Source organism: Acipenser ruthenus, chromosome 30, assembly GCF_902713425.1.
Source record: "Acipenser ruthenus chromosome 30, fAciRut3.2 maternal haplotype, whole genome shotgun sequence".
Lineage (NCBI taxonomy): Eukaryota > Metazoa > Chordata > Actinopteri > Acipenseriformes > Acipenseridae > Acipenser > Acipenser ruthenus.
Window position 1 is genome coordinate 11,083,549 of NC_081218.1, and position 12,607 is coordinate 11,096,155.

The window sequence follows — 12,607 nt, forward strand, 5'->3', positions numbered from 1 at the left end:
GGAAACGGACAGAATGTTATTGACTATGAACAGGTTTTGGTTCCTGTTTCACATGTCGAACGGTCATGTTTCAGGACAAAATAAAAACCTTTCAGCAACTGTCAGTCAAGTTTGGATTTAAATCATCTCCTTGTTTGCTGCTGTATCAACTGACAGCAGTGAAATGCACATGCAGCTATGTCATCGCAGTACGCCCAAGGACAGCTAGCCAGACCCAGTGATGTATGGGACCTGGAGGACAGCTGTCTAATCCGGCAAGCATTTTATTTCAGTCAATTTGTGCTTGACGAAGCTCTTTGGCATTCACCAAAGCGATAATGCTCTTCAGCGGCAAGCAGACACACTCAAATATTCAGTAAATCCAGATGTCTTTTTATCAAATGTATCAATGATTATTATTATTATTTTTTTAAACACTGATCTTTAATTTGGATAGCAATATGAATGATAAGGATATGATATTTAGTAGTGCTAAAAAGAAACAAAAACAAGTAGCTTTTAATCAACTTGTGAATCTGAGCTGAAACCACTTCTCGGTTCACTTTAGCTGCGTTTCCGCTTGTAAAATTCCTGTTCTGGAAACCGCTATCAATGAGCAGGCTGTTCCATTGATTCTCCTTAAGCGGACGGGGCTCAGGAGAAGATCCTCCTGGATTGAATTGTGACCTCAATGAGAACAGGGATCGATAAAAACAGAGGTAATCAGGTAGAAGGACACCGCTTCTCCCCTGGCAGGACTGCACCTACGAAAAGACAACACACACTACCCAGGTGCAAATCAGCTGTCTTTGTCTTTTCCTGGGTGAAGCCCTAGCCACAGGTGTGTTGCTGCCATAGCCCAATCATTGTGGCTAAAAGCACTGCAATGCTTTGACCCCTACCCCAAAAAAACACTGCTGGATAAGCATATGGCATTAGCTGGCAGAGTGCTACAAACAGATTAACAAATGATTTACAGGCTTCCAAGAAATGACTACATACTGCTAGGGATACAGTAGAAGCTTTACCATCGAGATAAGTTCCATTGAACTCTAGACGTGTGAAGACACAGTTCTCCCAGTGTACAAATCAAATCAATACGAAGCATTCATTCATGCGACACTATTTGCCTCGCTGAAAACACGAAGGGAAATTATTAATGTGCTTATTGTATATATATAGAGAAGTATCGCAAAGAAAGCTGAACAAGACTGCAAGTTGGGGGATGTATTTAAGGGTCCATTTAAAAAAAGAAGGAACAGGTATGCATGTTCTGCTTTTGAAATTCAAACTGAAAATGTATGTCGTTGAAGTTTATATTTGGGCACTCCTGACAGTTGCAGGAAAAGCACAAATCGCGAATGCAAACCAGGGAGAAACATTAGCCAATGGGAAGGGTTTGCTGGTGCAGAACAGAAACGCAGTTTATACAAATCTTTCTGAATCATCAGCAAGAGGTTGCATACGGTCTGTTCTGTGTCCTGCATGTGTTATTTATATTTTAAGGATCAAGGAGGCTCTGTTGAAAAAAGCAGTTACTAAAGTACTAATCAGAGTTAATTACAATGTATTTACACACACTAGCACCCTAGTACAGCAGGTCCCAATACCTGCTGGAGAGCAGTGTTTTAAACAGAAGTGCCACCTGTTGCCAAACGTCTATGAGATCACCCCCAAGCCAAAGGTCATCACTGTATCTGCATTGCTGTGCGGCAACCAGCCTGAGACACAGCCTGAAAATCAAACTGGTAAAGTAACTAATAACAAGCAACTAAGATGATTAAATTAGGAAACATGGCAAAGGTCTCTGTTAGCAGTTTTGTAAAATACGGTTACATTTTTCACAAAAAATGGTGCAAACTGCATTTCAAGGTAAAGATTGTGTTCAAATCAGACCCTTTTTGCAGCATCAGATACACCTGACAAGGTCGTACACACTTAAATGTCTTGGCGTTACAGTAAAACCGACAGGCATCTTTGTTTTAATTAGTCATCGCACTGTAAGGAAATTCTTACTCAGTTAGAGACCCAATGCGGCACAGCTAAAATCATCTATAACATATTCACAGTTTCCAGTATAAGCACTTAAGCACTGCACAGCACGGGGCTAGCAACAGTTAGCATGCTCACTGTGGAAAAAAAAAACCCCAAAAAAACTTTAAAATGAACCAGCTGGAACTTTTCTTAGTTCCATTTCAAACACTGTCAGGTTTAGAGGGACTGTACTGAATAAGAGTTTTTATATTACACACACACACACACACACACACACACACACACACACACACACATTAATATGCACACATATTGCATGCCTTTATTATTTAAATATTTCCTTATTTTCAGTTTGTCAGTCAAATACAAAATACCGGTTATGACAGCCCTACAAATTAAAAGGCACAGTTAGTTTCAGTGCCAACATGACATTTTTATATTTTCAGCATTTCCTCCTTTTCTGCACATGGGAACTAACTGGCGATCTTTCAGATACCACAAAAATACATTTGAAACATACATCAAAATACATTGTAGAATGAGATTTAGTATTTGGATTTTTACTCTCAAGTTAAATTAACGGCTACCATGATATGACCACACATACAGCATTTGAATGTCAGTAATTACCATGCATGGTATTAATGGCATGCTAATGCTCTCGGTGAGAAGCTGGAGGGGTATTTCAGTTGGCGGACACTATATCCTAATCAAGGCAATGCTTTGCTTTGCAAGCTGGTCTCTGCAGCTTGAAGTGCTCTGTATATAGAGAGGCCATGGAATGGAAACAGCCCATCAAACTGATATACTAAACACTGCTGTTTATGTCATGGTGTGTAGGTTTACCTGACAAACTGCAGACTTGCTTTAATACGAACCAATACACAGACTGCAATGCTCCTCTTTGCAAACTACAGGTGTCTTTGGATGACCTTTATTAGTAGGATATACTGGTTTATATTTGTCTTTTATTTGCTGAACATTTTTAAAACGCTGTGCATTGGCTGCAGACTCTTTTTTTCTATTACACTCAGGAAATGTAATTCACAAGGGTGCAAAACACCATCTGGTGCACAGAATGAAATGGGAGAGCTTGCCCAGCTAGTGGCTCATGATTTCATTTAAAAAGGGTTGATTCCGTTTTTAGAATGTCCTGCCGTTTGCCTGCTAAGTGTTAAACGTTTCCGATTCAGATTTTTTTTTTAGGAAACAACCATCCTTCTGGACCAGGGCTCGGTGCCAGGTGTATTTATTCAATCGCACGGTTAGTCTGAAGAATCTGACCCTTCCTCACCAACTACGCTACCCAGCTCCTGGTCCAGGCCCTGGTACTCTCCCGCCTAGACTACTGCAACTCCCTCCTGGCTGGCCTCCCTGCGTCCGCCACCCGTCCGCTCCAGCTCATCCAGAACTCTGCTGCCCGCCTGGTGTTCTCTCTGCCTCGCTTCGCCCACGCTACTCCAATACTCTGCTCACTCCACTGGCTCCCGATCCCCGCTCACATCCAGTTCAAGACTCTTGTACTAGCCTACAGATGCCTTGACCAGACTGCACCCAGCTACCTCCAGACCCTCATCACTCCCTACACCCCCACTCGACCTCTCCGCTCCGCCTGCACTAGAAGACTGGCTCTACCTCCGCTACGCTCCCCTGCCTCCAGAGCCCGCTCCTTCTCCACCATTGCTCCGCAGTGGTGGAATGACCTTCCTACAGATGTCAGGACTGCCCAGTCCCTGACCACATTCCGGCGCCTCCTTAAGACTCACCTCTTCAAACAGCACCTGTAGAACTCCTCTGTTTGTATCCTGGGACACTATCACCCTTCATTTAAATGTGCTTTATTTTGCTCTTATCTGCCCCCTATTTTACTGCATTTAATCCTGTACTTCAGAATACTGTAATCTGCCAAGTGTTTAACCTGTAGTATTTTGTATTTAATCATATCCTGATGTAACTATCACTATTATCTGCTGTATTATTGAATTGTGGTTTGTCACACTTGTACTTTGCTTGAACAAAAGTTATTGTATTTCTTGCTCTTATTGTATTACTTGTATTGTAACACTTAATGTATTTGCTTACGATTGTAAGTCGCCCTGGATAAGGGCGTCTGCTAAGAAATAAATAATAATAATAATAATAATAAATAATAGTACAGCACTGGAGGGGGAGGATCTTGTTAAACAAGGAAGCAGCGTGTCTCAAGAACTTTCTGGTACTAAAATCCGAGAACGGAAGCTCTTAACCAATGCCTTATTTCCTCTTACACTAGACTTTCAGATATTAACAGACTTTGTTAAGAACATATTAGTGAAACACACTAACACTTAATTGAAGGTAGTTGTGAAACGTGTGTGTGTTCCATTAGGAATATACCATTCCAGATGTAAAAGTGGTGCGCTTTGTACATTTCTAGCATTTTCATTGGTAGTTGCTTTGATTGGTTATGTGAATGAAGTTGATATGTAAAATCAAATAAAGAAAGCTTAACCTCCTTCAATCTAAACCTTCAGAGACAGGCAGACAGGTGTGTACTTGAGTCCTGGGCCAACTGGTGCCATTTTCCCCAGGGGGAGTGGTCTCAATAAACAAGATTTTAAAAAGGACAGGATGTGTCTCGGAATATATGATATGCCAATGTTTTTCCACCTGTGAGCAAAACAAACCACAACGGCCTCCAACAAACGCGGTGAAACTAGTTGCCTTAGCAACCGGCCTCTCACTTTGTCCACTCACTTCCTTCTCTACGTGATGTAATAATACAGCTGCACTATGACTACCATGAGAGAAAGAATTTATCATGAAGATGAGCACTCTGTGACTGAAACATCATATGCAGGTATTGGAAGCAATTTGATGTGCTTTGGAATTTAAAAAAAAAACACCTAATGAATAAAAATGAAAGGAGGAATGATGTCTTGTGTCTACACTATAGGGAGCATCTGGCATGGGGTCCCTATAGGGCTAAACGTTTGGGGGTTGCAATCAGTAATGTTTCTTCTATAAAGCATTTTCTTTTTTTATATAACAATCATTTCAAAACATTCACCATTCATATTTTCTGGTTTTAGTACACTAGCCCCATGGCAGATAAAATGCTTTGATTTGGTCATTTAGTTACAGTTTGCTTTCTAAAGAGATATAGAAAGACTTATTTGTTAAAGTTAAAATCTGAGGTGCCAGTAGAGTATATCTTAAAAGCAAAACCGGAGCTTCTCTAGCATGTATAGAAATTCTGTGCAAGGGTAAATAGCCAGTGAAATACAGCTCATAGGCTTGCTACAGTAGCACAGCACAAGAGTCGATCTGATTGCTCTGCGTGATTCCTTTGTACAGAAGAGAATCTGAATGCCCTGCACGCTGAAAATGAGACTCAAGATGCAAAGCAAACCGGTAAGAGGTTCAAATCCCCTCTTAACTCTGAGAAGGACGATCCATCTGTGTGCCGCATAAAACAACTACAACAGAGAAGCCCAGTACTGCCATGAACAGTTTACACACCCACACATAAAGGAAAACTTATCCAAGTCACCTCCTGTACACTGGCAATGTGTATGTCACACACGGAAATGTTCCCTCGCAGTTTCCAAGCTACATCAGCCTCGAGTTTTCCTCCTTGCATCTGAAAACAGTGGAGTAGCTGATAAATCATTTTTCACCTTCCCAGGGAATTTCAGGGCACTGTTATTTATCCAGCCCCGAACACAAACCTGATTCAGCACGTAAACGTCACTAAAAAACCCATCTGAATATGTGTGTACATAACACAGGAGAAGCCCTCAGTGGTTTATTCAGGGGTGCCCTGTGGACTGCTGCAGGCGAGCAGAGTGTTACAGCTGAAGTTGGGCGGAAATAGCCTTGGTTGTATTAACCACACAAGTACATGTACAGTATATGTCTAAACTAAACAGCAGACCATCTTTTTGCATTTCTTTTAAGCTCCATTCTTTCATGCATGGTGACCTCTCTTCTAATCTCTACATGGGGCTCTATGGAAGATGCAAATGCATGCTAGCCTCATAGGAGGATGTCCCCCCAGAGTTGGTCCATGTGCCAGTTCATGGTTACCAGGGTCTGAGACAAGGCCATTGCCAGTGTCGAGTCAGGCTAGGAATGTATTGGGTGGATTGGCAATGGGCCTCACCTTCTCTAGGTCTCTGGTTCAAAACCAGGCAAGGCTGCAGTGATCAAAGGTCATTTCCATCTGGTGGAAGTGGTTCATGTGAAATGAGTTGGACTGATGAGATTGAATGGCTCTCTCACCCACTAAGACGCCTGGACAATATGAGCAATGCTTCACAGCATATTGCCCCCTGCTGAGGGTCTCAGAGAGCACTCTCAGTGGAGATTATTATCAATAGACGTATGGTGAGCTCACATTCAGAACTGCAATACAGTGCATCACAAACTTCACACCAGGTTTAAATTGGTTTGCTCTGAGGTTAGCAGGAAATGCTACTGAAAGACAAGCTAACAAAATGTCTCCTTTCTGTGTCGCATGACTCTTGGACTCAAAAGCATGGGAAATTAATAATAAAAAAGCCTTTTTGGAGTCCATTCACCCCAGCACTGTACATGGGGCATTAGACTGTTAAAGAAACACTTTACAAGGCTGTCTGAACTTGGGACATTCAGCCATTGGAATCTGGAACATACCCACAAAAGCAAAACAGGATTTCAAACACTGTATCCAGCGAGAGACTGGACTAAACCGATTGTGTGTACACAGAACCTGCTTGTGAAACTATAAAGAATGTGTGTGTTCATTCCAGGGAGGGGCTCCACTTTCTGTTTTAAACGGCAAGCGTTTCCTTCCTATATTGCTGCAAGAGGTCAAGTGTTGAGATGGTTCTTCTGTTAGAACAGTGCTGTGCTGAAAAATGTGCATGCTTATCTGAATTTATTTAATAGTACCATGCCTTTCCTAAACTGATCTCTGCTACATATGCATTTCGATGTATATTTTTAAATGTTCAGATTGTTCATGTTCTGTGTTGTCTATTTCATGATATGCTGTTTGGTTGTTGTTTCAAGCCAGTACAGATTTTGAAAGTACCAGAAGTGAGCCCATGCGTGCCAGAAGTGACAGATACAAAAACATGCTCGTCCTCTGCTTCAGCTGAATCACCTGGCTGTACCCAATCAGGCTGTCAGCTGCATGACAGGAGAGTTAAAGAATTCACTATTGTTAAAGACACACAAAATCGGAGTGATGTGATACCAGTCAAAAAAAAGGGGGGGGGGGGGGGGGGTGGTTATCCTGTTCAGGTTTTCATCTGAGAAGGCACAACGACCTTTATTCAGATGATTAAAAAGAAAAATCTAGAACAAAAAAACGCACACAAAAACTCCTTCGCCCACCTCCTCCTGCACAGAACATGAAAACGTTTTCTGGAATTTCCTGCAGTGCAAAACACACTTTTGTGGCTTGTCAATGCGAAAGGGATTTGACAGGCCACAAAACCAGCCCTGATTGTGACTGACAGACACTGATCCATTGTGTTCGGAGACAAGGACACCGCAGAAGACTGAATAATATTGTTTGCGAGGCCCAGACACTGACGCATATTCAAAAAGGGAAGAGGTCCTGTCAAGCCTCATCTTCATTCAAAATGGCTCAAGATTCTGCTTTTAAACCCTCAGAGCACTAGTATACAGTGAATTTCTTCAATACTGACCAACAGTAACTATACAAACAGTAAAAAAGTCTTTATTAGTATTTCCAAATATGAAAGACTGTCTACGCAATACAGCAATTAAGAGCAAAACCTGCCAGTAATATTAAATATGCCGTGCTAAGCTGAGCTGTACTAGATCAGCAAAAATAAGCATTCAACTAATTACAAGACTCCCAGCCTTAAATCAGTGGATTTCCCCTTTATCTTTCGAGATTCAATTAGAAAAAGTGGACCTGCTAGCAATAAACTAATGAACAAATGGGGGGGGGGGGGGGACACTTCATCCTGAACAACTGCTCTGTAACACTGAAGCCACAACTAGTATATACATACAGACAATGAAGAAAGAAAATAAATCGATAGGCTGAAAACGCACTATTTAAATAATTAGCTACAACATTTCGGCTTCCGATGTCCGCAGATAGCACGGTAGAAATAGCTGTTTTTGAATCCTCTGTACTCGCATACACATATACATATCTCTCTCTCTCTCTCTCTCTCTCTATATATATATATATATATATACACACACACACACACACACACACACACACACACACACACAGATTTTCTTCTTTACCTTGGCCCCAAGTTTATTCTGCGCTTTTCGAAAGAAAGAGGTCTTGGCTGTGAAGAAGCAGTCTTCAAGATCTTCCTCCAGGCTACAGTATCCACTACTCATACTGTTACTCCCCGTCATTTAAAAAGAATCCTGAAGCAGACAAGTTTACACCATCCAAGCGGCTGCCCCGAGCCACCATGCCAGGGTTGGGGGGTGAGTGAGGGGGGTTTGGGGGTAGCAGGGCACACCAGCAGCGACAGCTTCCTTGCACCTTTATTTATAATCCACAAAAAGGACAAATAAAACCCATTGACATGGGAGTCCTCAAATACAAAAGTCAAATTACCAACACCTGCTGCCCTCCAGCATTTGTTTCTGGGTTTCTATCAATTAGCACCTTGCACACACACAACAGTACCACCAGCTGTCAGCTCATGAATCTCCAGCACAATCAAGGCTGCAACTTGGCGTGCAGCAGGCAGGCTAACAGAACACCTCTTCTGCTTGTCTGACTTCAGCCACGGAGAGTATTTAGTAGCAAGACCGGTTGAGCTCAGTGGTGTTTGTCATCCTCATCTTCTGTTAGCAGCTCATACAGGAGCCGTGCAGTTACAGTAAAGACCGGCTTGGTCCTCCTCTCTCTCTCTCTCTCTCTCTCTCTCTGCTCTCTCCCTCTCTCTCTTTCTGCTCTCTCCCTCGCTCAACCATCTGTGGTTTCATCTGTTATCTGCCTATAAGCTTACACTCCCCCCCCTCCCTTTTCCTGTCTGTAGCTGCTTTCAGCAGTTAAAGCCACTTCCTCTTACAGGAGGTTTCTGATCAAATCTGTACACACTTCAACACGTTCATTCTTTTTGCAATTTAGTCCTGGCTTTGTTCCCCAGCTCCATTAACAGCATCTATTAAACACAGAACTCAGGAAACCCAGCCACGAACTGAATTTCGGATTTAATATTAATAATCTATTTGGGCGATGCAGATTAATTCATGTGCTCTTTTATCAAACGAAGTATAAACCTACTCACAGTTCCTGTATTGCAACAAAAAATTGCAATGACGGTGCTAAGCCCTGAACACACATACACACACACACACACAAACATGCTGCCTAGATTTAGTGAACTGACACCACTTAAGTATTTTGAGGTTGCACAGCAGGAACAAAGGGTGCACACTGCAGGGTAAAAAAGTCAATACAGATCAAGCCATTTTCAATATCATATATATACTGTATCTATACACCTAGCACCTGTGCTTTGTGCAGTTTTGCCTCGCTTGAAATTAGCTGTAAAATGGAACACATTATATACCGGGAACTATTACAGCTGCAGGAGTCCTTTCATTCTCAGACAGCTCTATGCCGAAGTGAATTGATGTATTTTAAAATGTGGGCTTTATCCACCTACCAGTAATCACGTAGGAGAGCAGGTCTGTGACAGATAAACCACCCTCAGCATGATTAGAAGTAGGCAGAAAGCATGTAGAAACGTACTTTTTACAAGCAGTCTATTTTCAGAACCGTGCTTTGCTTTCATTGGTAGCGAATTGTGTTTTTTCCCCCCCAGTGAAGTGCTCAGATATCTAAAGCAACACTCTCCGCAGAATTCCAAGTGTAGTTGGCACTTGTTGTAGGTTCTAATGGGGGCACGGTTCATACAGTAACAGTATTTCTTTCTGGGAGTTTCACAATAGGTCACATCTGAGTTCTTTTTATTTTTCTGCTGAAGGCGGGGAGACATGTTCACCCTTTTAAAATGACTCAAAACAAAGTGTGTCCCTTTCCCCGCCCTCCGAAAAACTATCAAGCCACGGAAAGTTGACCTTTCATCAACGGTGCGTGAATCAGTTTGGTTTGTGTCAAAACATTTTGAATGTGGGTGAAGGAAGGGTAAGCATGTGCAATGCTGCAGAAAAAAAACAAAAAAAACAAAGCATTTTTGAGATGAATAAAAATTTTGAATCATTAAGATGATTTAAGCTATAATTAGTTACATAGTTACAACATTTACACAAACCCTGGCTCTGAACTCAGCACGTCAGGACTGGGGGAGGACTGGACTGTCAACGCTTGATAAATTACCTGGAGACACTGGGTTTGTGTTTATTATTACAATAATCAATCATGTATTGACTGTGCTGTCAGGGAACATTAAAAACTGGGCTGTTTCTCTGTAGGGTAGTATCACCAGGTTCCAGCACCGAAATATCCAAGCTTCAGAATTCCTGTGCCGTTGTAGGATCTAGGATTAGTGCCCCCGCACCAGTGCAAAGCTTTCCTGATACTGTAGAGATGTACTGCACTTAACTGCTCTGCATTACACCTTACTGTGCTGGGTCACAGTATCCATACCAGAAAGAATTAGAGACACCAGAGCCCTTCACGGAACATTTTCTAGGCTTTGATGCGTAGGCATCGTTCAAAACACTGGATAACCAACAGCCACCTGCTCAATAATTAAGTGACCTTTTGTTTTCAGAGGCAAGCAATATCCTTTTTCAAGCCTTTTTCAGCTAGACCTGATACAGTATAAAAGCTATAACATGACTCTGTCAGCTCTCCTGAGAAAATCTTCACTGTAGTGTTCTTCGGTAACTGTAAAACACATTTTTAAAAATGCATTTTAAACTACCCACCCACGTAAATCCTGTTCAAAACACAAGCGTTTTTTCCAAGGGCAACTTGACTCTAGGTCTTTCTGTTTCATTTAATTTCATTATCTATTTGGTTTTATTTTCTTTCTGTGGGGGAGTGTTCGTTGAACTGTAGCATTGCGCTTACATGCCCTTCCGGTTGGTGTTCTTCATGAGAAAGTGATGTTTTGAGACATTTTCATTCCTAATTTCTGCTGTTGAAAAGCCATGTATTTCATGAAATCAGCCAAGAGCTTGCACACTGGCGTGCCCTGTGCCTGGGTATGCAGCCTTTCATCATCACGTTGCAGGCTCAGGTGTAGCAGCCTGCTTTCATTGTTAATTAGCACACTGATAACACAACACTGTGCAACATCACTGACATCAGTGGCATAACAAGAGCCAGCGCACAAAAACACCCAAAACCAAATCTGAGTTTTGTAGAATTGTATTATGGGCACCGACACCCAAACTGCAATAGCAGTGAGAGATATGGAGCAGTGTTGGGAGTTCCACGGAGCTCATCTGCACTCAGTGTTCAATCTCTCCAGACCAGTTTGAACACCCTCCTGCTGCAGAGGGAAAGAGAAGCAGCCTCGCTGTGACTGAAGTGGTTTCAGTGCCTCTGTTAGTTCCTGATTGTTGATTATTGCAGCCTGCCCTCAGAGGGAGATAAAAGCACTCGACTATCTGTGCCTGTGTGTGGCAGCTGCAGATAACTGCCATTGCAGCTCCTGGTTACAGTCTATCAGTCAGTGTCGCTCGCTCAGTAATAAGCATGCATTAGCACCATGAATATGCATTCTCTGTAAATGTGTGTGTGTGTGTGTGATTGTGTAAGCAAGCTGCTGTAAATGTAACCTGTTAAAGCCATCAGGTGTATCACTTCACATTATCTACAGTAGGTTAGACCCTGGTTTTGCCTGGGCCCTTCTGCGTTTTGTTGTTACATTTTAAATATATTACATGTTTAAATATCTAATGCATATCTTTACAGGATATTCTATACAAGTATGTAGTGCATTTTAATCTAAAACATTTTTAATGCCCAAGTAGTGTAGCAGCTCTAATATTAAGATTCATTTTAATGCTCAGTATAGCTGGCTGTCGTCGTGCTTGCAGGCCTGTGTGTTTTTTATTTGTTCTGGTTTTTTTTTGCTTCTTTAGAAACCACGTGATATTGCAGCTCTGCTGAAATCTTCCCTGAGGGAAACACCAGTGTGATTATTAGAGTTAAAGATGACAGTATGAAAGACCCACCTACACTTACATATGAAAATAGACCGGGTGTCTCACTGCAGAGGGAATTACATGGTGACCCATATGCAGTTTGTAGCCCGGCTGATCTTGCTGCTCACATGCAGTCTGTGGGCTGTGAAAGTGTAAGTGCAGTGCACTTGATCTTTACAAACTTTTGAGAAAAGTTTAAAGGGTCCTAAAGGGAAGTTTCTGAGTGAAGAACGAGCCACACAGACACAATAACACACACACACACACACACACACAACCTTAGGCTTGCACCAGAACAGCAGAAATGGGACTTCTAAATGTCTCGAAAGATGCTGATCCTTCAAAGTAAATAAAAAGGTTTGTGAGAATGCTGCTTCTGTTAAAAATATTTAAGTACAGGATTCCAGGAGAAGGGATAAACCGTAACTGCACACACACACACACACACACACACACACACACACACACAACAATACAAGAAGGCTGCTAACTGAAAGGAAGGAGTAAGCTGCTTTACGTTTCACACTCGTGT

General features: G+C 42.0%; 1 protein-coding gene across 3 annotated transcripts in view; it reads right to left on the reverse strand.

Annotated features, from left to right (window-relative positions):
• The window catches only part of LOC131702780 (ras association domain-containing protein 5-like), a 42,164-nt gene that overhangs the window by 12,930 nt on the left and 16,627 nt on the right, over window positions 1-12,607 (reverse strand). The window contains exon 1 of one of the 3 annotated variants that reach the window (XM_059004990.1): window positions 8,233-8,908. The exons of the other annotated variants lie outside the window; for them this stretch is intronic. Within the exon in view, the coding sequence (XP_058860973.1) occupies window positions 8,233-8,352 (120 nt within the window). The 5' untranslated portion in view covers window positions 8,353-8,908. Of the gene's footprint in view, window positions 1-8,232; window positions 8,909-12,607 lie in introns of those variants that run through there. 3 annotated transcript variants of the gene reach the window in all.